Source organism: Eretmochelys imbricata, chromosome 6, assembly GCF_965152235.1.
Source record: "Eretmochelys imbricata isolate rEreImb1 chromosome 6, rEreImb1.hap1, whole genome shotgun sequence".
Classification (NCBI taxonomy): domain Eukaryota; kingdom Metazoa; phylum Chordata; order Testudines; family Cheloniidae; genus Eretmochelys; species Eretmochelys imbricata.
In genome coordinates this window covers 3,203,437-3,224,324 of record NC_135577.1, presented here as the reverse complement: position 1 = coordinate 3,224,324, position 20,888 = coordinate 3,203,437, and the positions used below count along the sequence as shown (strand labels likewise).

General features: G+C 45.2%; 1 protein-coding gene across 1 annotated transcript; it reads left to right on the top strand.

The window, feature by feature from the left end:
- The first annotated feature begins 2,166 nt into the window (after nucleotides 1-2,166).
- LOC144265913 (olfactory receptor 5J3-like) lies at nucleotides 2,167-3,111 on the top strand. Its single transcript, XM_077818968.1, has one exon. The coding sequence runs from the start codon at nucleotides 2,167-2,169 to the stop codon at nucleotides 3,109-3,111; it is 945 nt and encodes a 314-aa protein (XP_077675094.1).
- The last annotated feature ends 17,777 nt before the right edge of the window (nucleotides 3,112-20,888 follow it).

Below are 20,888 nucleotides of genomic sequence, written 5' to 3'. Positions count from 1 at the left end.
TTTGTCTTTCAAGGGGTCGGGGGAGGTTAAGTACCTGTGAACGACAAAAGTTTTGTCTTTCAATTACCAGTGTAGACATGGACTTAGTGTTTTCAGTGTCCAACTGAGACCAGGAGTAGAGGTGCTGGGACTCTCATGAGAAAGTGGATGTTTGCCACCCACTTTTTGCTCATTGCCAGCCCAGTGTTATAGGTTCCAGATGTTTGCTGTGCACAGAAAAGTTTGGATGCTTAAACAAAACAGACATACATTCTGAGAGCCAGAGCCTGGCCTAGCTCTAAGGGGGTCATTCACACACAAGGAGGAGCAGGACCCCACAGACTTGACCCTACGTAGGGGACACAATGGGGAAAGGGGAGGCTGCACAGCAGACACACAGGTGGGTGGAAAGTTGGCAGAGCATTGCCTCTTCCCCTCTGTCTCAATGAGCCCACATAGGTGAGGGTAGCGATTGGCTCCAGCACCTGAGTCACAATTCAATCCCTGACCTCCTCCTGGGGTGGTGTAGTTAAGCACTGCCCCTTACACAGAGCAGGTGATCAAAGCACAATGTAGCCCTGAACCTCTAGATAATTCCCAATCTCTTGAGCCATCCAATCTGCCCAACCTGCACAACACCTAGCATTGAAAAATCTCCATATTCCATTCCCAGTGCTTTGAATCACTCAGTCTCAGCGATCTAGGGACACACTGGGACCAATTACTGACACGCATCACAACGGCCTGGCACGGTGTTATACAAATCACTTCTCCACAAATACACTTGGCCCCAGCAACAAGAAGATAGCTGAAGCTCCTTCGTCTGTCTGACGGTCCGAGCCTGGAGAGACTTAAGGTCCCAACAGACTGTAAGGGAATATTAATCGGCCCCCTGCCCTTCCTCCAGATGGGAATCTCTTGGACCCATCACATAAATGATTCATCCTTACGCAGGTAGGTTTGCTTTGTCTGGGTGTAGCACTGTGGGAGGGAGGGGGGAAGAGTAAAAGCCTATTGCGAGCAGCAAGAAAAATCTCACGATCCACTGGAAAGTCAGTTTGAAGGTATAATTTTGACCTAAAACTTCCTAACTGATCTGAGAGCTACTTATGTAGGCAACGACCCCTTCAGCTGAAGCTGCTACATCCAGAATCTAAGGAGCAGCCCTGGGTGCAGACCCACCAGCAGTACACAGCAGGGGAATCGTTGTGTCGCTCGGCTGTAGCCTGGGCTTGGGCTGTGTCTGGGGAGAGGGATGGTGCTGCAGATAACAGCAGAATGTTTTTGATTCATTTCCTGTGCTGTAGTTATTAACTGTCCGCCCAAACTCTGAGTCCTTTCTTCTCTCGCCCCCTTGTATGAGGCCACCTTGTAAGATCCCAGTGGGTAGTGTATACATCCCAGTTCATCGTCTGAGCTTTACAGGTTCGGCAACTGCCCTGCACTGGGTAGAGGTTAATAATGCCTATGAGAATTCCAGGAGGAGGCACCAGAATTAACGCCAAGGATCATTCACACCAAAGCAACAGTGTTAGCCCTGGCAACACAATACTGGGAGCGTAAGGGTCACAGAAATAATCTTCCAAAGGAGTTATTCTGAAATAAAAAGGTGAACTATTTCAATTCTGACATTTTTGAAATAATGTGTTTCAAGGTTTTGTTTTGAAATGACGTTTTGTTTCCAAAAATCTGTTAGATTTAACTTGAAAAAAAAGGGAGAAGAGGGTAAAAACCTGACAACGAAATGATTTATTTTGGGGGAGAAGGGAACAAGTTGCTGTTATTTTGGGATTTTTCAGGTCAGCCACTGAACAAAAAACAAAACAGCCCCCCACCCCCCCAAAAAAAACCCCAACCACCCAGCTGTAATGCAAACTCTCTAGATTTCTGCTGTGGGGGGAAAAGGTTTTCCAACTGAGCCAACAGTGAACTTCACCCTCTGGCAATCAAGTCGGCACTATGCTACAGTTTTTTGCCAATAGTTGCTCTTTGCTGATTGTCCACATCAAAAGAGAAAGAATGAGATATGCACACATGGGTAAAAATATTCTTACTTTCAGCAAACAAGGGTCTCAAATGGACTAAAATGCTGTCATTGGTCACACGGAATTCCAGGTCCTCACACTGTTTTTTATTTCTACAGAAATTCCCTCTGTGCAGGTCTCTCCTCAAAGCCCACGTGAAGCAATGGCCCAGGGAAATGACACTACCGTGACCGAATTCATCCTTGCAGGATTCACTGACCATCCAGAACTGCAGGTTACCCTCTTCCTCATATTTCTGGTGATCTATGTTCTCACCTTGCTGGGGAATTTTGGGATGATTGTCCTAATCTGGAGGGACTCCCGATTTCACACCCCCATGTATATCTTGCTCAGCAACTTGTCACTCGTTGACCTTGGCTACTCCTCATCCATCGCCCCCAGGGTGCTGGTGAGCCTCTCAAGGGAGAGTAAGGCCATTTCCTACGCTGGATGTGCTGCACAGATGTACTTTTTTGCTGCCTTTGCCACCACTGAGTCTTTCCTCCTTGCGGTGATGGCCTATGACCGTTATGTGGCCATCTGTAATCCACTGCTCTATAGGTTCATCATATCCAAGAGGTCCTGCATCTGGCTCTTGGCTGGCTCCTACATGGCTGGGGTTGCAAATGCAACCATGTTTACCAGCTGCACCTTTCAGCTGTCCTTCTGTGGGCCCAATGTAATCAATCATTACGTTTGTGATGTCCTTCCGCTCATGCGGCTCTCCTGCACCGACACTCACACCAATGAAATGCTGCTTTCTCTCTTTGCTGGTTCCATACAACTGACAACCATGCTGATCATCCTCTTCTCATATCTGTATGTTACTGTTGCCATACTGAGGATCCGCTCCTCCGAGGGCAGGCACAAAGCCTTCTCCACCTGCACCTCCCACCTGACAGCCGTAGTTATATGCTATGGGACGACGTGTTTTATCTACTTAAAACCCAGTTCCACCTCCTCACTGGAGCGGGACCAGGTGATCTCTGTGTTCTACACGGTTGTGATTCCCATGCTGAACCCCCTGATCTACAGCCTGAGGAACAAGGAGGTGAAGGACGCCCTGGGGAGAATGTTAGAGAGAAGAAAGCTCTCTCAGCAGCTTTGATGAATAATTTAATCATGTTTTGAACTAAAGTGACAATGTTCTTTCCATTCCCTTCCACTCTATGTAATTTTATAATGAAAATAAAAACTCTAATGTGTTCAAGTTTTAAGAAAACTGTTTTAGAGGTGGCATTGTCCAACAGATAAGACACTCAGAAGATCTGGTGTGACAGATATTGCGACCCCATGCAGTATCTTTGGGACCATTATATTAACTTGCATTGTATGAATGATTTATGTATGACTGTGTTCTACTCCACTGGGGTGGGGGGGGGGTTCTGCAGCTCCTTCCAGAACTAAAACCTGCGGGGGTGGGGGGGGGTGATTAAGGCAAGTCCCTGAGACTAAACTCCAGAGAAATTCCAAGGGGAGTGGAGTCTGTCTCATTCAGGACCCTTGAACCTGTCACCCCCCCAGCAAGGACACCTGCTTTTAGGTTTTCCAGTTCCTCAGCTGTCACCTCTCTTGGGTGGAGATGTACACCTCTCACCCTCTTGATTGGGGTTTTTTGAGGCTCCACAGTTCCCCACCTACACTGTGAATTCCCCAGTAAGCCAGACTGCCTAAGACAACCTGCTATACTTTTCTCCTTAGATAGACAATGGTGTTATAAGTTACCACGCCACTCTTTCTAAGCAACAAATTTACTCTCAAGGGGAAAGCGTTATAGAGAAAACTTTAAAAGCAATAAAAGAACCTACATTCATGCTAACAACCTCACCAGAGATCACCCCAGCTCCAACAAGGGCTCTAGATACTGAACAGTAATTCAAACCTTTCCACCAAAGATTTTTTTTCTGTGGTTAAAAGCTCACACCACCTTTTGCTCAGAACAAACACACAGACTGGGCCATGTCCTTCCAAACCTTCCCAGGAAGGATTGAAGCAGCCCTTGGACAGAAGGTCCTGTCTATTTGGAGCACTAGAAATAAGGCTCTGAATCAGTTTTAACTAAGGCTATTTAATTCAAACTCCCTTCTTTGTCCATTGACCCTTAAAGAATCCAGTTTGAACAAGCATATGTAAGCCTCTCTCCAGGTGGTGGTAGCTCTCTGGAGGTGTTACAACTTAAGTAAATTTGCCTCTCCAACCTGTTCTTAATTTTTGGAGGGTGGTGGTCCTCCTGTCCCATGTAATCAAATACAGTCCCTAGCACACCATGACACATACATTTAATTAAATAAGATTTCACAGAATTCAGTAAGGTTTGTGCAGGATATTGTGGGATGCACCATCATAGGGCCTAATCACATCAGCCATGCTATCAGAGCCATCAGAGGCTCGTTCACCTGCACATCTACCAATGTGATATATGCCATCATGTGCCAGCAGTGCCCCTCTGCCGTGTTCATTGGTCAGACTGGACAGTCTCTACGTAAAAGAATAAATGGATACAAATCAGATGTCAAGAATTATAACATTTATAAACCAGTCGGAGAACACTTCAATCTCTCTGGTCATTCAATTACAGACCTAAAAGTCGCAATATTACAGCAAAAAGACTTCAAAAACAGACTCCAACGAGAGACTGCTGAATGGGAATTAATGTGCAAATTGGATACAATTAACTTAGGCTTGAATAGAGACTGGGAGTGGATGGGTCATTACACAAAGTAAAACTATTTCCCCATGTTTATTTCCCCCCTCCCCCACTGTTCCTCAGAAGTTCTTGTCAATTGCTGGAAATGGCCCACCTTGATTATCACTACAAAAGGTTTTCTTCCCCCCGCTCCCCCCGGCTCTTCTGCTGGTATTAGCTCATCTTAAGTGATCAAGCTCCTTACAGTGTGTATGGTAACACCCATTGTTTCATGTTCTCTGTGTATATAAATCTCCCCACTGTATTTTTCACTGAATGTGTCTGATGAAGTGAGCTGTAGCTCACGAAAGCTTATGCTCAAATAAATTTGTTAGTCTCTAAGATGCCACAAGTTCTCCTTTTCATTTTACAGTTGGGGAATCAAAGTACAGAGAGACTAAAGGCCCATCTACATAGGGACATCCAGAACAGTTAATCTGGATTAACTAAAAGCATGAATTTAAAGTGGATTTGTGGAGAAAAAAAGAAGTAGATAAATTCATGGAGGATGGGTCCATCAATGACTATTAGTCAAGATGGTCAGGGATGCAACCCCATGCTATGGTTGTCCCTAAACCTCCAACTGCTAGAAGCAGGGACTGAATGACAAGGAATCACTTGAAATCGTCCAATCCTGTGATCTGAAACCTCTCCTTCTGACCAGGCCTGGCACCTGATTCCACACTGACCATTAGGTCAGACTGCCCACAACCTGGTGGCTGAAGGTCTGGTAAGTGTGAGGGATTCCAAAGCCTTCTGAGACTCAAATGGGATTAATCAGAGAGAAGTGGATGTCTAGGTCTGGATTTGTTTTGGTCCCTGAAATAAAAAAAATAACCTAGGTGTGAACTGAGTTATTGTGATTTCCATGTGGTTCCAGGAGAGCAGAGAGGCCCATGGGTGTAATTCATAATATTTGTACAGCTGGGGAAGAGTAGATGAAGCTGGATTTGGATGCTAAGCAAAGACACCAAACTTTAAACCAAGCCTGATCTCCCCCCTCTTCTCAGCCTTATGTTGTGAGGCTAGTCCAGATTCTCATTTCAGGCCTTTGCCCAGCCTAGGAATGAGTGCCAGCATTATACTATCAAAGTAATCCAGTCAGGAGGCCTTTATATACTGAGTGAGAGAAACATACTAAAGACAAAGCTGAGCAAGTGGTCAGCCATTTTGTGTGGACAAAAATGAGACACCTTAAAGGGGCCTAATTTTTCAGAAGGTGGGTGCTCAGCGCTCTCTGAAAATCCAGTCCTTTTGAGGTGCTTCAAGCTAGGGACCCAAAATCACTATTCACTTTTGAAAGGCTTGCCTCTCGCAGCTTCACTCTTCTAGCCTTCGTCCCCCACCTCACACCCAAACGCATGAGGGGAGCGAGTGCTAATGCGAATCAAACTCATATTATCATTCTTTAAACATCACTGTTTTTCCCCACTCAGCCATGTGAAATCTGGATCCCTAGCTGGTCTGGGTTAGCATAACCCTATTCGTGCCAATGGACCAGGTGTAAATAAGAAATGCTCTATTCAAGTTAATTGCCCAGATCTCCTGCTAATGTACACTGGCCATAAACACTATGTAATTCAAAGGGCCCAGATCCCCAGCTGGCATAAATCAGCTTAGATCCACTGAAGTCAGTGGGCCAGATCCTTAGGTGGTGTGAAGCAAAGAAGCCCCATTGAAGTCTCTACACCAGATTCTTTTCTTGTGTAACTGACATCGGTCATTTGGAACTTCTGGGTGGTGTAAATTGGAGTGGTCCCATTGAAGTCAACAGGCCGGAGCCACTGCAGGTGTGACTCCTGAGCCAATTTGTACCCGCAGAGGATCTGAGCTAAGGATCGCCAATGCACAGCCTCCTTTGGGGAACTTCTATACTATGTCCGTAGGAATCAGAGCCGGCCGACAATGGCACTTTTATTTATTAAAACTCTCACAAATTATGGTTTTGGTATTTGTCCATCTTGAGGCCAGGTATACACTGGAAACTTGTTGCCAGTATAATGATGTGGGTCAGGCGTGTGATTTTTTTTTTATATACAACATTTCTGTACCAGCAAAAGCCATAGGGCTTGTCTAGACTAGGAATGCTACCATGGCACTGCTGTAGATCTTCAGTGTAGAGGCTATCAATGCTGATGGGAGGTGTTCTCTTGCCGGCAGAGGTAATCTGCCTCTGTCATAAATATAAAGGGAAGGGTAAACCCCTTTAAATTCCTCCCTGGCCAGAGGAAAAATCCTTTCACCTGTAAAGAGTTAAGAAGCTATGATAACCTCGCTGGCACCTGACCAAAATGACCAATGAGGAGACAAGATACTTTCAAAAGCTGGGAGGAGGGACAAAAACAAAGGGGCTGTGTCTGTCTGGGTGAGGATTTTGCCGGGGACAGAACAGGAATGGAGTCTTAGAACTTAGTAAGTAATCCAGCTAGATATGCATTAGATTATGATTTCTTTAAATGGCTGAGAAAATAAGCTGTGCTGAATAGAATGGATATTCCTGTCTGTGTGTCTTTTTTGTAACTTAAGGTTTTGCCTAGAGGGATTCTCTATGTTTTGAATCTTATTACCCCGTAAGGTATTTACCATCCTGATTTTACAGAGGTGATTCATTTTTATTTTTTACTTCTATTAAAATCCTTGTTTTCAGAAACTGAATGTTTTTTCATTGTTCTTAAGATCAAAGGGGGGGGGTGGTCAGTAGGCTGACAATCACTATCAGAGAATATAGATATCCTATTACAGCACAGTAAAATTTTAAAAGCCAAGTTTTGTTTGTTTTCTTTCTAACCCTCGGGTGTAAAGTTAGTTAAAAACAGAGAGGTAAAGATGACAGACACCAAGGTACTACACAAATTGGATTTAGCCAAACTGGAGGCAGTGAAAGAAGCTGAAAAAGCCCTAGAAGCTGCTCACCGGAGAGCAATGGAGGCAAAGGACGAGGAAAGGGAGGTAGCGAAAGAGGCAGAACAACACCAAGCAGCTGCTCACAGGAGAGCTATGGAGGCAAAGGAAAAAGAAGTGGAGGCAAGGGCCAAAGAACTGGAGGAGAAGGAAAAAGAGAGGAAGCATGAACTGGAGATGGAGAAGGCAAGGGCTCAGCAGAATATACCAACAAACCCTAGCAATCCTTCTCCAGGTACCACTTCCCATCCCAGAAAGTTCCCCACCTACAAGGCAGGCGATGATACCGAGGCCTTCTTAGAAAACTTCGATCGGGCCTGCCTTGGGTACAGCATCTCTACCGACCAATATATGGTAGACCTGAGGCCGCAGCTCAGTGGACCCTCAGCTGAGGAGGCAGCGGAAATGCCCGAGGCACAAATGAACCAGCATGAAATGTTTAAAACGAAGGCGAGAGTCATAATGCTAACACCCGAGCATTCCCGTCGGCAATTCAGAGCCTTAAGGTGGAAACCAGATGTGTCATTTACCCGGCATGCCTACCATATTGTGAAACATTGGGATGCCTGGATATCATGAGCAAGTGTTGAATCTCCAGTAGCTTTGCCCTTCCTAATGGAAAGGGAACAGTTCTTAGAGGGTGTTCCTGAGGAAATAGAAAGGTACATCTTAGTTGGGAAACTCAAAACTGTAATCGAGGCAGGGCAGATTGGAGCCAAACTGGTGGAGGTGACAGAGAAGAAAAAGCTGGTCGCAGTTGGAGCGGATACCAGAAGGGACAACCTCAGACCACGCCCTATTACTGGGGTCCGCCCAAGGACCCACCTACCCCCCAAGGAACCCTCCAGCCACCTTATCGTCTCGCCACACCTTTCTCCAGCAACCCACCTCACCCCAGTGACCCGTCAGCTGGACGATGTTTTAAATGCAATGAGATGGGGCATGTAAAGGCCAACTGCCCCAAGAATCCCAACAGATTACAGTTCATTGCACTGGAATCACACTAGAGGTCCTCAGGCCCAGATACCTCCCAGATATTCTTGGAGTGGAGGAAAATTGTGAGTGTGAAGAAGGTCACCGCATGGAGGGACACAGAAGCACAAGTGTCAGCTATCCATGCTTCCTTAGTGGACCCCAATTTAATCAACCCAGAGATCCAAGTGACGATTCAACCCCTCAAGTCCAACTCTTTCAACCCCAACACCAGAGGGCCCCACCGAACCTGAACCGGCAGCAGTCCATAACCCTACACGAGAGGATCAGCTGGAGCCTGAACCCCAACATAGTGTCCCAGCAGAGAGCGGTTCACAGTCAACGGAAACAGCCTCATCCCCTACATCGCTTCCAGAGGGACCAAGCATAGGTCCACAATCCAATGAGGAACTGATGTCTCCAGCATCAAGGGAACAGTTCCAGACCAAACAGGAAGCAGATGAAAACCTCCAGAGAGTTTGGACGGCGGCATGGAGCAACCCACCACCTCTCAGCACTTAATCGATCCAGGTTTGTTGTAGAAAGAGGACTTTTATACAAGGAAACTCTTTCTGGTGGACACCAGGAAGACTGGCATCCTCAGAGACAGTTGGTAGTTCCAACTAAGTACTGGGCCAAGCTCTTGAGCTTAGCCCACAATCATCCTAGTGGCCATGCTGGGGGGAACAGGACCAAAGACCATTTGGGGGGGTCATTCCACTGGGAGGGAATGGGCAAGGATGTTTCTACCTATGTCCGGTCTTGTGAAGTATGCCGAAGAGTGGGAAAACCCCAAGACCAGATCAAAGCCCTTCTCCAGCCACTCCCCATCATTGAAGTTCCATTTCACTGAGTAGCTGTGGATATTCTGGGTCTTTTTCTGAAAAAGACACCCAGAGGAAAGCAGTACATACTGATTTTCATGGATTTTGCCACCCGATGGCCAGAAGCAGTAGCTCTAAGCAACACCAGGGCTAGAAGTGTGTGCCAGGCACTAGCAGACATTTTTGCCAGGGTAGGTTGGCCCTCCGACATCCTCACAGATGCAGGGACTAATTTCCTGGCAGGAACTATGGAAAACCTTTGGTATGCTCATGGGGTAAATCACCTGGTTGCCACTCCTTACCACCATCAAACAAATGGCATGGTGAAGAAGTTTAATGGAACTTTGGGGGCCATGATACGTAAATTCATAAATGAGCACTCCAGTGATTGGGACCTCATGTTGCAGCAGTTGCTCTTTCCCTACAGAGCTGTACCACATCCCAGTTTAGGGTTTTCACCATTTGAACTTGTATAAGGCCGCAAGGTTAAGGAGCCATTACAGTTGGTGAAGCAGCAGTGGGAGGGATTTACACCTTCATAAGGAACTAACATTCTGGACTTTGTAACCAACCTACAAAACACCCTCCAAACCTCTTTAGTCCTTGCTAAAAAAAATTACAGGATGCTCAAAAAGAGCAAAAAAACTTGGTATGATAAACATGCCAGAGAGTGTTCCTTCAGAGTAGGGGAACAGGTCATGGTCTTAAAGGCGCTCCAGTCCCATAAAATGGAAATCTCATGGGAAGGGCCATTCACGGTCCAGGAGTGCCTGGGAGCTGTTAATTATCTCATAGCATTCCCCACCTCCAACCGAAAGCCTAAAGTGTACCATATTAATTCTCTAAAGCCCTTTTATTACAGAGAGTTAAAAATTTGTCAGTTTACAGCCCAGGGAGGAGATGACACTGAGTGGCCTGAAGGTGTCTACTACGAAGGGAAAAGTGCTGGTGGTGTGGAAGAGGTGAACCTCTCCATGACCCTTGGGCGTATGCAGCGACAGCAGATCCAGGAGCTGTGCACTAGCTACGCGCCAACATTCTCAGCCACCCCAGGACTGACTGAACGGGCATACCACTCCATTGACACAGGTAATGCTCACCCAATTAGAGCCCAACCTTACCGGGTGTCTCCTCAAGCTAAAACTGCTATAGAACGGGAGATCCAGGATATGTTACAGATGGGTGTAATCTACCCCTCTGGAAGTGCATGGGCATCTCCAGTGGTTCTAGTTCCCAAATCAGATGGGGAGATACGTTTTTGTCTGGACTACCATAAGCTAAAAGCTGTAACTCTCCCAGACAACTATCCAATGCCACGCACAGATGAACTATTAGAGAAACTGGGACGGGCCCAGTTCATCTCTACCTTGGACTTAACCAAGGGGTACTGGCAGGTACTGCTAGATGAATCCACCAAGGAAAGGTCAGCCTTCACCACACATGTCGGGCTGTATGAATTTAATGTACTCCCTTTCAGGCGGCGAAATGCACCCGCCACCTTCCAAAGACTTGTAGATGGTCTCCTAGCAGGATTAGAAGAATATGCAGTCACCTACCTTGATGATGTGGCCATATTTTTGGATTCCTGGGCAGAACACCTGGAACATCTAAAAAACTCTTTGAGCGCATAAGGGAGGAAGGACTAACTGTTAAGGCTAAGAAGTGTCAAATAGGCCTAAACAGAGTGACTTACCTTGGACACCAGGTTGGTCAAGGAACTGTCAGCCCCCTACAGGCCAAAGTGGATGCTATCCAAAAGTGGCCTGTCCCAAAGTCAAAGGAACAGGTGCAATCCTTCTTAGGTTTGGCCCGTTATTACAGAAGATTTGTACCTCAATACAGCCAAATCGCCACCCCACTGACAGTCCTAACCAAAGAGAAACAGCCAAATGCCATTCAGTGGAGCGAAAAGTGTCAGAAGGCCTTTAACCAGCTTAAAGCGACACTCATGTCTCACCCTGTACTAAGGGCCCCAGACTTTGACAAACTGTGCCTAGTAACCACAGATGCGTCCGAGCGTGGTGTGGGAGCAGTTTTAATGCAGGAAGGACCGGATCAACAATTCCACCCTGTAGTGTTTCTCAGCAAAAAACTGTCTGAGAGGGAAAGCAACTGGTCAGTCAGTGAAAAAGAATGTTACGCCATTGTCTACAATGTGGAAAAGCTACACCTATGTTTGGGGACGGCGTTTCCACCTGCAAACCGACCATGCTGCGCTATGGTGGCTTCATACCGCCATGGGAAATAACAAAAAACTTATCTGGTGGAGTTTAGCTCTCCAAGATTTTGATTTCAATGTCCAACACATCTCAGGAGCTTCTAACAAAGTGGCTGATGCACTCTTCCGTGAAAGTTTCCTAGAATTACCTGGTTAAAATCGTCCTTCAGATGTGGAAAATATTGTTAGTCTTTATGAACTTGGTAGTATATTTAGAGGTGCATTTGTCTTATTAACTCTGTTTTTTCCTAGAGCTCCAGGAAGAAATCCCAGCCAGTGTTTCACCCTAGCTGTAATTTGCGGGGGCGTGTCATAAATATAAAGGGAAGGGTAAACCCCTTTAAAATCCCTCCTGGCCAGAGGAAAAATCGTCTCACCTGGAAAGGGTTAACAAGCTAAAGGTAACCTCGCTGGCACCTGACCAAAATGACCAATGAGGAGACAAGATACTTTCAAAAGTTGGGAGGAGGGAGAAAAACAAAGGGTCTGTGTCTGTCTGTGTGATGCTTTTGTTGGAGACAGAACAGGAATGGAGTCTTAGAACTTAGTAAATAATCTAGCTAGGTATGTGTTAGATTATGATTTATTAAATGGCTGAGAAAATAGCTGTGCTGAATAGAATGAATATTCATGTCTGTGTGTCTTTTTTGTAACTTAAGGTATTGCCTGGAGGGATTCTCTATGTTTTGAATCTAATTGCCCTGTAAGGTATCTACCATCCTGATTTTACAGAGGTGATTCCTTTTTACTTCTATTACAAGTCTTCTTGTAAGAAAACTGAATGCTTTTTCATTGTTCTAAGATCCAAGGGTTTGGGTCTGTGGTCACCGATGCAAATTGGTGAGGATTTTTACCAAACCTTCCCCAGGAAGTACGGTGCAAGGGTTGGGAGGATTTTGGGGGAAAGAGGTTTCCAAACAACGCTTTCCTAATAAAAATAAACCCAGATAAACGTTTTGTGGTGGCAGTGGAAGTCAAAGGGCAAAGGGTAAAATAGTTTGTACTTTGGGGAAGTTTTCACCGAAGCTGGTAAAAGTAAGCTTAGGAGGTTTTCATACAGGTCCCCACATCTGTACCCTAGAGTTCAGAGTGGGGAAGGATCCTTGACACCTTCCGTTTATATTTATGACAGGAGCCAAGGTGGGTCTTCCCACCCCCTTTCCTCCCTGTGACTGGGGGGTGTTAACAGGCCACTTGCACCTTGAGTTGTCCCTTGAAATACTTGTGAACTATTTACACTAAACAATCTGTTCCAACTTGTATTTACCTGTGATATTCTGAGTTAGTTTCGCAGACCTGAAAAAGAGCTCTGTGTCAGCTCAAAAACTTGTCTCTGTCACCAACAAAAGTTGGTCCAAGAAAAGCTATTACCTCCTCCACCTTGTCTCTGTACAGTTCTGGTCAGTTATTGTACCAGCATCCCTTTGCTCTCAATGGCTAAGGTCATGTCTACACTCGAGAGCTTACAGCAGCACAGATGTACTAATGCAGCTGTGCTGCCGTATGATTGCTCATGGAGCCGCTCTGTGCTGATGTGAGAAACTTCTCCTGTTGGCCGAATAAAATGACCTCCATAAGTGACAGTGGTTGTGTTGGTGGGAGAGCTTCTGCTACCAACATAGAATCATAGAAGATTAGGGTTGGAAGAGACCTCAGGAGATCATCTGGTCCAACCCCCTGCTTAAAGCAGGACCAATCCCCAACTTTTGCCCCAGATCCCTAAATGGCTCCCTCAAGGATTGAACTCACAACCCTGGGTTTAGCAGGGCAATGCTCAAACTACTGAGCTATCCCTCCCCCCATTAAATAAATAAATAAATAAATAATTTAAAAAGTGATGTTAACTCTCAGATATAAGGCCTCCAATGCCATTTCTGTGTGGGGTGATGATAGCTTAAGTAGTGTCATTTTTATATACCTATCCTGGCATATATCCTGCCTATTCTGGCATCATTCCTGCCCATCCTCAGGTCCATACTATCTGAGCTGAATGAGATTCCCTTGAACTTTAATCCATGGCTTGACTGCTACTGCTCCCCAAGCCTGCTGCTGGAAGGTCGTACATTCGTGCATGTGTGTGAATGCACGCACACACACACACACACACACGAAGCCAGTGTAATACAGAGGCATAGGGCCTAGTAATTGTTCAGTTACGAACACCACGAAATGACTGTGTCTCTTATTCACTGAGAGCATTTTGAGAGTCAGCACCATTGTGAGGTAAGTGAACCTAAGGTTTGTAAAGCTTCAAGCCTGTAGGGGAGTACCTGTGCGGTGTCGCTCACCTAAAAATGATTAGGCCTCAGGATACACAAAAGAAATGGCACGAGTGAAGGAACCAGCAGAGGCTGTCCAGAAGGCTTTAGAGCTGATGGTCTCCAGGCTAGCAACAGTATGGATTCTCCTGTACGTTTAAGACCTAGTTTTTTGACGAGTACATGTCACAGGCACAAATAACCCTGAAAGCACAATGATCTTTGGCCCAGAAGCATCACACAGGTACAGCCATGTAGGCCTCATTCCTAATATTTCTGGGGCTAGCAACCCCACACAGAATCTGCTGGCCAGACAGACAACCTAACAATTACTGGGCTAGCGACACCTCACAAACCCTGCCCTGCAGTCATTAGCCTTCGTCACCTTGGAGCTATTAATACCACAAAGACACCGATGGGCAGGTGTAATGAGGCTTTCCTGTGAAAGAAGGACTCACACGTTCAACAAAGATCAAACCGAAGACATCCAAAGATGTTTTTAGCTAAATGAAAGTAATATGCTTTTATAGTGGTTGGGAACTGTCACTATCAGGTGCACTAATTCAGTGTATTTCACAAGCATCCGTTTTAATCTTTAAGTTACCAACATCACACAAAGACACTGCCCGGGAAGGAAAAGGTTTAATAATCTTTGAAATAGTGGCACAAGAGAGCAAACATCAGGCTTTATAACCTTAAAGTTAGCAACACACCACAAGATGGCCCTGTCTACAAAATTCTTATGTCTTTAGGCTAGAAACACCACAAAGGACGAGTTTCAGAGTAGCAGCCGTGTTAGTCTGTATCTGCAAAAAGAAAAGGAGGACTTGTGGCACCTGTGAGACTAAAAAATGTATTTGAGCAGAAGCTTTTGTGAGCTACAGCTCATTTCATCGGATGCAGAGGCCTAGTAGCTGTTTGGTTAGTCCCATTACCCAACTCAGAACCCTAAAATCAGAACCGTAAAATCAAAAGTTGAATCTTTCCCTGTTTGCTAACCACACCAACGTTACCCTTAATAACTCTGGAGCTGATTCCTGGGATGACTTTGAGATTTGCTCCCTGGATTATCTTTGCTCCCTAACTGCAGCCTGGCCAGGAATAGTTGGGTTACACTCAGGCTCTCACCGCCCTCGGTTATACTGGATGGTGACCCCAACACACTCCCCACTCTTCAATTTCTCTCCAGAAATGTATGTCCCGTGCTGCCCAGTCCTCTCCTGGACAATACAAGCCACATTGTCCATTATTTCTTTAATAGTACTAATATGCACGCAACTTAGTTGCTCAGACACTTCTATTAAAACACACTGGATTAGATAAAACAATAAAGCAAAGTTTTTTGACGAGAAAGATAGAGCCTGCCAGAAAGTTGCAGCTCGCCAGGGGAGAGGCCCTCCCTGGGATGGACAGAAACATGTACCCCAAAGGTGGAAGTTGGGGTCGTGGTAACAGCTGAGGTGGGAACAGACCCCAGGGACTCTGTCACTGGAATCAAGCCCAACCTGAGGGAAAGAGGGGGATTGTGCTGGCCAGCGAACGGTCTGTCATAGCTGGTAGCTGTGAGCCCACAGCTCAACCAGGGTCCCCTGCCCTTTTGGGGGACACAGGGGTGTCTGGCCCAGTGGGGAGCCCAGAGAGTAAGGTGAGGGGAGACCGGAGGGTCTGCCCACATTTTGTAGGGAGGCTTTTTCCCAGGAGGAGGGTGAAAAATCTGCATTTAAAATGCCTGACCCCTCTCCTGTGAATCAGGTTTTAAGGGAACACTGTTTGCCCCCTGGCCAGGTATTCCCCATCCTGGCTAATAGCCATTAATGAACTTAACCTCCATGAATTTATCCAATTCTCTTTTAAACCCTGTTATACTCCTAGCCTTCACCACCTCCTCAGGGAAGGAGTTCCACAGGTTGACTATGCGCTGTGTGAAGAAGAACTTCCTTTTATTTGTTTTAAACCTGCTGCCCATTAATTTCATTCGGTGGCCCTAGTTCTTACGTTATGGGAACAAGTAAATAACTTTTCCTTATTCACTTTCTGCACACCACTCATGAATTTATAGACCTCTGTCATATCCCCCCTTACTCTCCTCTTTTCCGAGCGGAAAAGTCCTAGCCCCTTTAATCTCTCCTCATATGGGACCTGTTCCAAACCCCTTATCATTTTAGTTGCCCTTCTCTGAACTTTTTCTAATGCCAGTGTATCTTTTTTGAGATAAGGAGAACACATCTGTACAGTATTCAAGATGTGGGTGTACCACGGATTTATATAAGGGCAATAAGATATTCTCTATCTTATTCCCTACCCCTCTTCTAATGATTCCTAACACCCTGTTTGCTTTTTTGACTGCTGCTGCACAGTGTGTGGACTTCTTCAGAGAACTATCCATGATGACTCCAAGATCTTTTTCCTGATTAGCTGTAGCTAAATTAGCCCCCATCATATTGTATGTATAGTTGGGGTTATTTTTTCCAATGTGCATTACTTTACATTTATCCACATTACATTTCATTTGCCATTTTGTTGCCCAAGTTTTGTGAGATCTTTTTGAAGTTCTTCACAGTCTGCTTTGGTCTTAACTACATTGAGCAGTTTGGTATCATCGGCAAACTTTGCCACCTCACTGTTTACGCTTTTCTCCAGATCATTTATGAATCAGTTGAATAGGATTGGTCCTCGGACTGACCCTGGGGGAACACCACCAGTTACCCCTCTCCATTCTGAAAATTTACCATTTATTCCCACCCTTTGTTGTAAGACCCCAATCTCCATTCTTCCTGGTTTGTCCCACACATACACAGGAAAGCTTGAGAGTAAACAGAGCCATTCACTGTTCATTGATTCTGAAGCATCTTTAAAGGCTTTCACTTAATATGTCTAAATCAGTAATACAAGTTAATATCTTATTCTCCTAATTCCAGACATAAAAATAATCCATGTAAACAAATAGGATGAACACACTTAGTAGATTATAGGCTTTATAATGACATGTTACAAGGGGCACTGAGCATAAAGCATATTCCAGTGATGTCATATTCAGAAGCATATTTTCATAGAGCATATGGAGTGCAATGTCACAGAGAGTTTTGCCCAGCACTGGACAGAAGGGGGAATTGAACCCAGATCTCCCACCTCACAAGTGAACACCCCAAATATTGGGTTAAAAATTACAAAGGGAAGGCCCACCACCACCTCCTACAGTGGTTGTGTTGCAACCAGTATGAAAATCCTCCCCCTCACCCACACTCATTCTTTTGGGACAAAGCTATTTGGCGTATTTGTAACACATTTGTGAATAGTTTCAGGTCAATCCAAATGGTATTGTTTTTAACAATAAATGATTAGTCCCGAAGTAATTCACTGATTTATAGACACCTTTGCGTCCCAATGCTGGTAAATTACTTAAAGAGACATTTGGAGAGGTGACCAACAAATAAGGTGGAATACAGTCACCTCAGTTTTGTATCATATTAAAATGACCTCCAGGAGAGACAGCGATCCAAGCCAGCTGATGATCTGGCCGTCTGTGTTCCATTTCCACAAGGAAAGACACGGCAAGAACATTCACTGCATCTGGTGGGCACACCTGTTCTCTTGGGAGGAAAGATGCTCCAGGGAGCAAATCTCAAAGTCATCAAAGTCAAATTTAAACTCTCTTGCCAAGGAAGCAGTTCCAGAGGTATAAAGGGTAACATTGGTGTGGTTAGCAAACAGGGAAAGACTCAACTCTATGTCTGATTTTAGGTTTCTGATCAGGTACTGCTTCTGTCCTTTCAACTCACTGTAAGTGAAGGGAGGAAAAAGAAAGAGGTACCACCAAGTCATGGGCAAACAAGTCTGTTTCAGAGCATTTCAGCCTTTAATTGAAATGACATTCATGGGAGGCGAAGGAAGGAATGATGCTGAGAGGAAAAATATCTGAACTTATTTACCTGTCAAAAGAAGGAAAGATCTTTACAGGGGAGGGAGAAGAATGATGGAAAAGGAGAGAAAAATCGCTTTAATGGGAAGGGAGAAAACTCTCCCATCAAGTCAGATAATGTCTATCCTAAGGCCATTACATTGACTCAGCTATGGTGTGCAGCAGCGCTTTAGTGTAGATGCTTTCCACGTTGATGAAAGGGTTTTTCCTTCAATGTGGTTAATCCATGTCCCAGAGAGGAAGTAGCTCGGTCAATGGAAGAATTACACTGAGGGTCTGTACAAGCTAACTGCCTTGTACAGGCTGTGAAAAGATTCCCCGCCCTCTGCTTCAGAGCTCTGTTGATCTAATTTTTAAGCATAAACCAGACCTCAGAGAAGCTGCCCATGGAAAAGACCAGTTGTCAAATCTAGTCCTATCTCATTGCCAGGTGTTTGTCAAACCTCCTCTTAAAAAATCTCCAATGGTGGAGATTCCACAACCTTCCTGGGCAAGTTATGTCAGTGCTTAGCCACCCTCACTGTAGGGATGTTTTTCCTATTGTCCAATCTAAACCGCTCACGCTGGAATTGACGTACATCGGTCCTTGTCCTATCCTTCCCCGACTCCCACACTGTTTTGCAATTTTATTCTTAAACTCTGTGTGACGGGTTTCATCTCAGACACCCCTTTGGGACTGCCACCTGATGTTTCTAGACTACCTCTGAGCCTGTTTTCCCTGACAACTTAGGACTTCAGTACATTAACTTGTATGAGCCAGGCACGATTGCCTGCTGAAAACCCAGATCCAAGTCTGAACCACGTCCCCCACAAGATGCAGGCTTAACTGAAAACAGCTTAAGAAGAGCTCCTGTCTCCAGCACTCAGAGGTCCAGCTCCCAATGGGATCCAAACCCCAATAAATCCGTTTAATCCTGTATAACATTTATACAGGGTAAACTCATGAACTGTTTGCCCTCTATAACACTGTTTACCCCTGGCCAGGTATTACTTAAAAAGTAAAAAGTGATATTATTAATTACAAAATGTAGTATTTAAGTGGTTCCAAGTAATAACAGACAGAACAAAGTGAATTACCAAACAAAATAAAATAAAACATGTAAGTCTAAGCCCAATACAGTAAATACCAAATGCAGGTAAATCTCACCTCAGAGATGTTCCAATAAGCCTCTTTTACAGACTAGACTTCCTCCTAGTCTGGGTCCAGTAATCACTTACACCCCTGTTGCTGGCACGCAGTGCCGAGAGGCAAAACAACAGCAGGGGTTCGTTACCCGGTGTGCTTCACTCAATAATCACAAGGGGGGGAGAAGCAGAAATGTTTATTTGCAGCTGCAAACAAGGTACAGGGAGAATAGAATCTCAAATCCTGCACACCAGAGCAGGTCATTACACACACTTTTATATTCCTTAATGCAACTGCACTACACATCAGCCAATTAAAACTTTGCACAAATACTCTGCCTTCCTTATATGGGTTACAACAATGTTTATTTCCTGCAACCTCTAACAAGCATTCCTAGCAACTTAAACAACCAGCACATTCTGTCTGGCCTTGTAACTATCTCCTATTATCTTTAACTTGGCGTCAGCAAATCTTACACTATAAGGCATTATCTCTGGCTGCAACATTTTTTTAAGAGCAAAAGAGCTTACTCAAACCAGGAAGGCCTGAATTCTATTAAGGGGGGTTAAGAAGAAGCCCTTAGGCCTTGAGCAGGGAGACCTCCTTGACCCTTATGGCCTTCCATCCCCTCGACTTAACTAGTGGCCATGCCCTGGGGTCTCCAACACCCCTGTAGTTCCTGTCCTTTGTTCCAGTTTCTTTCAGGCAGCTCCTTGTGGTGGAGAGGGTATCTTTTGTGGCAGCTGAAGACAAAATGGAGGGGTTTCCCCAGGGGCTTATATACTCTCTCTCTTCTGGGTGGAAACCCCTTCCACTCTCCTCTGCAGAATCCAGCTCCAGGATGGAGTTTTGGATTCACATGGGCAAGTCATATGTGCATGCAGGACTCAGTTCCTTACAGGCCGAAGCCACATTCCCAGGAAAGCTCACATGTGGATTGGTGTCTCTCAAAGTTCATTGTTAGCTTAAGTGTTTCTGGATTGGGCACTTACACAGAATAGTCTTTTCTCAAGAAGCTGACCAACCGCTTCACTGAGGCTACCTAAAATCAAACAAGTACATAACCAATATTCATAAAAAAATGATGCATGCATGGAAATGGGATGATTATATCCAGTAGATGGTAACCTTTGAAGAGATATGTTACATGGCATATCTCGCATAAACCACATTCCAGTTACACCATATTTACATTCATAAGCATATTTCTACAGAGCATTATGGGGTGCGATGTCACACTCTGTTACACGGACTATATATTATATGAAATAAATAAAATGAACAATAGAATTGGGAGGGAGCTGGCTTGCTAGGAGACATTCTGTTGGAGCATCTGCAGAGATGATGCAAAGGTCTTCAGTGTTAATGACCAGTTTGGGGAAATTTCTCATTTTTGCAGCCTGCCCTGACCTTGGCATTTTCAGTGAGGACTGTCCAGGCAGTTCTAGGTCACAGTAGGCAGACAAACCAGGAGGAGGAGTTATGAGCATGGCCACGAGAGGAAGTAGGGCATAGTGTTTCCTGGGCACAGACCTGGAGTCACAGACTTGGGAGTTTCTGAATACAGAGATTGCTGGCTGTTGGTTGTTTCTACTGGTATTCAGGGAAGCAGGACGTTGTGTACATTCTTTGAAACCCCTCCCCCACAGATTATTCCAAAGAGTATAGCTGACTTGGATCATCAATTTTTCCTCCTAATACAATCAACCCTGCAATGCCTCACAGGTTGGCACCACCTAGGAGAAGGGGGCACCAACATTCCCTGGAGCACTGATAATACCAGCCAACCCTGCACACCCGTGGGGGATAATTTCTCCTACTATAGTAAAGAAGGGAAGAGTCATATCTGGGACTGCCAGGGATCTCCTGTGGGGAGGTGATGACCACAATGGCTTTGTGCTTCTGCAGCCATGGATCAGTGCATGGGCCCATCCCTGTGGTGACCTCACGCTTTCATGTCAAATGAACCCAACTGTCATCA

What these genes read in the sequence shown, in the direction of transcription:
- LOC144265913 (XM_077818968.1), top strand. Translation starts at nt 2,167, where the DNA reads ATGGCCCAGGGAAATGACACTACCGTGACCGAATTCATCCTTGCAGGA.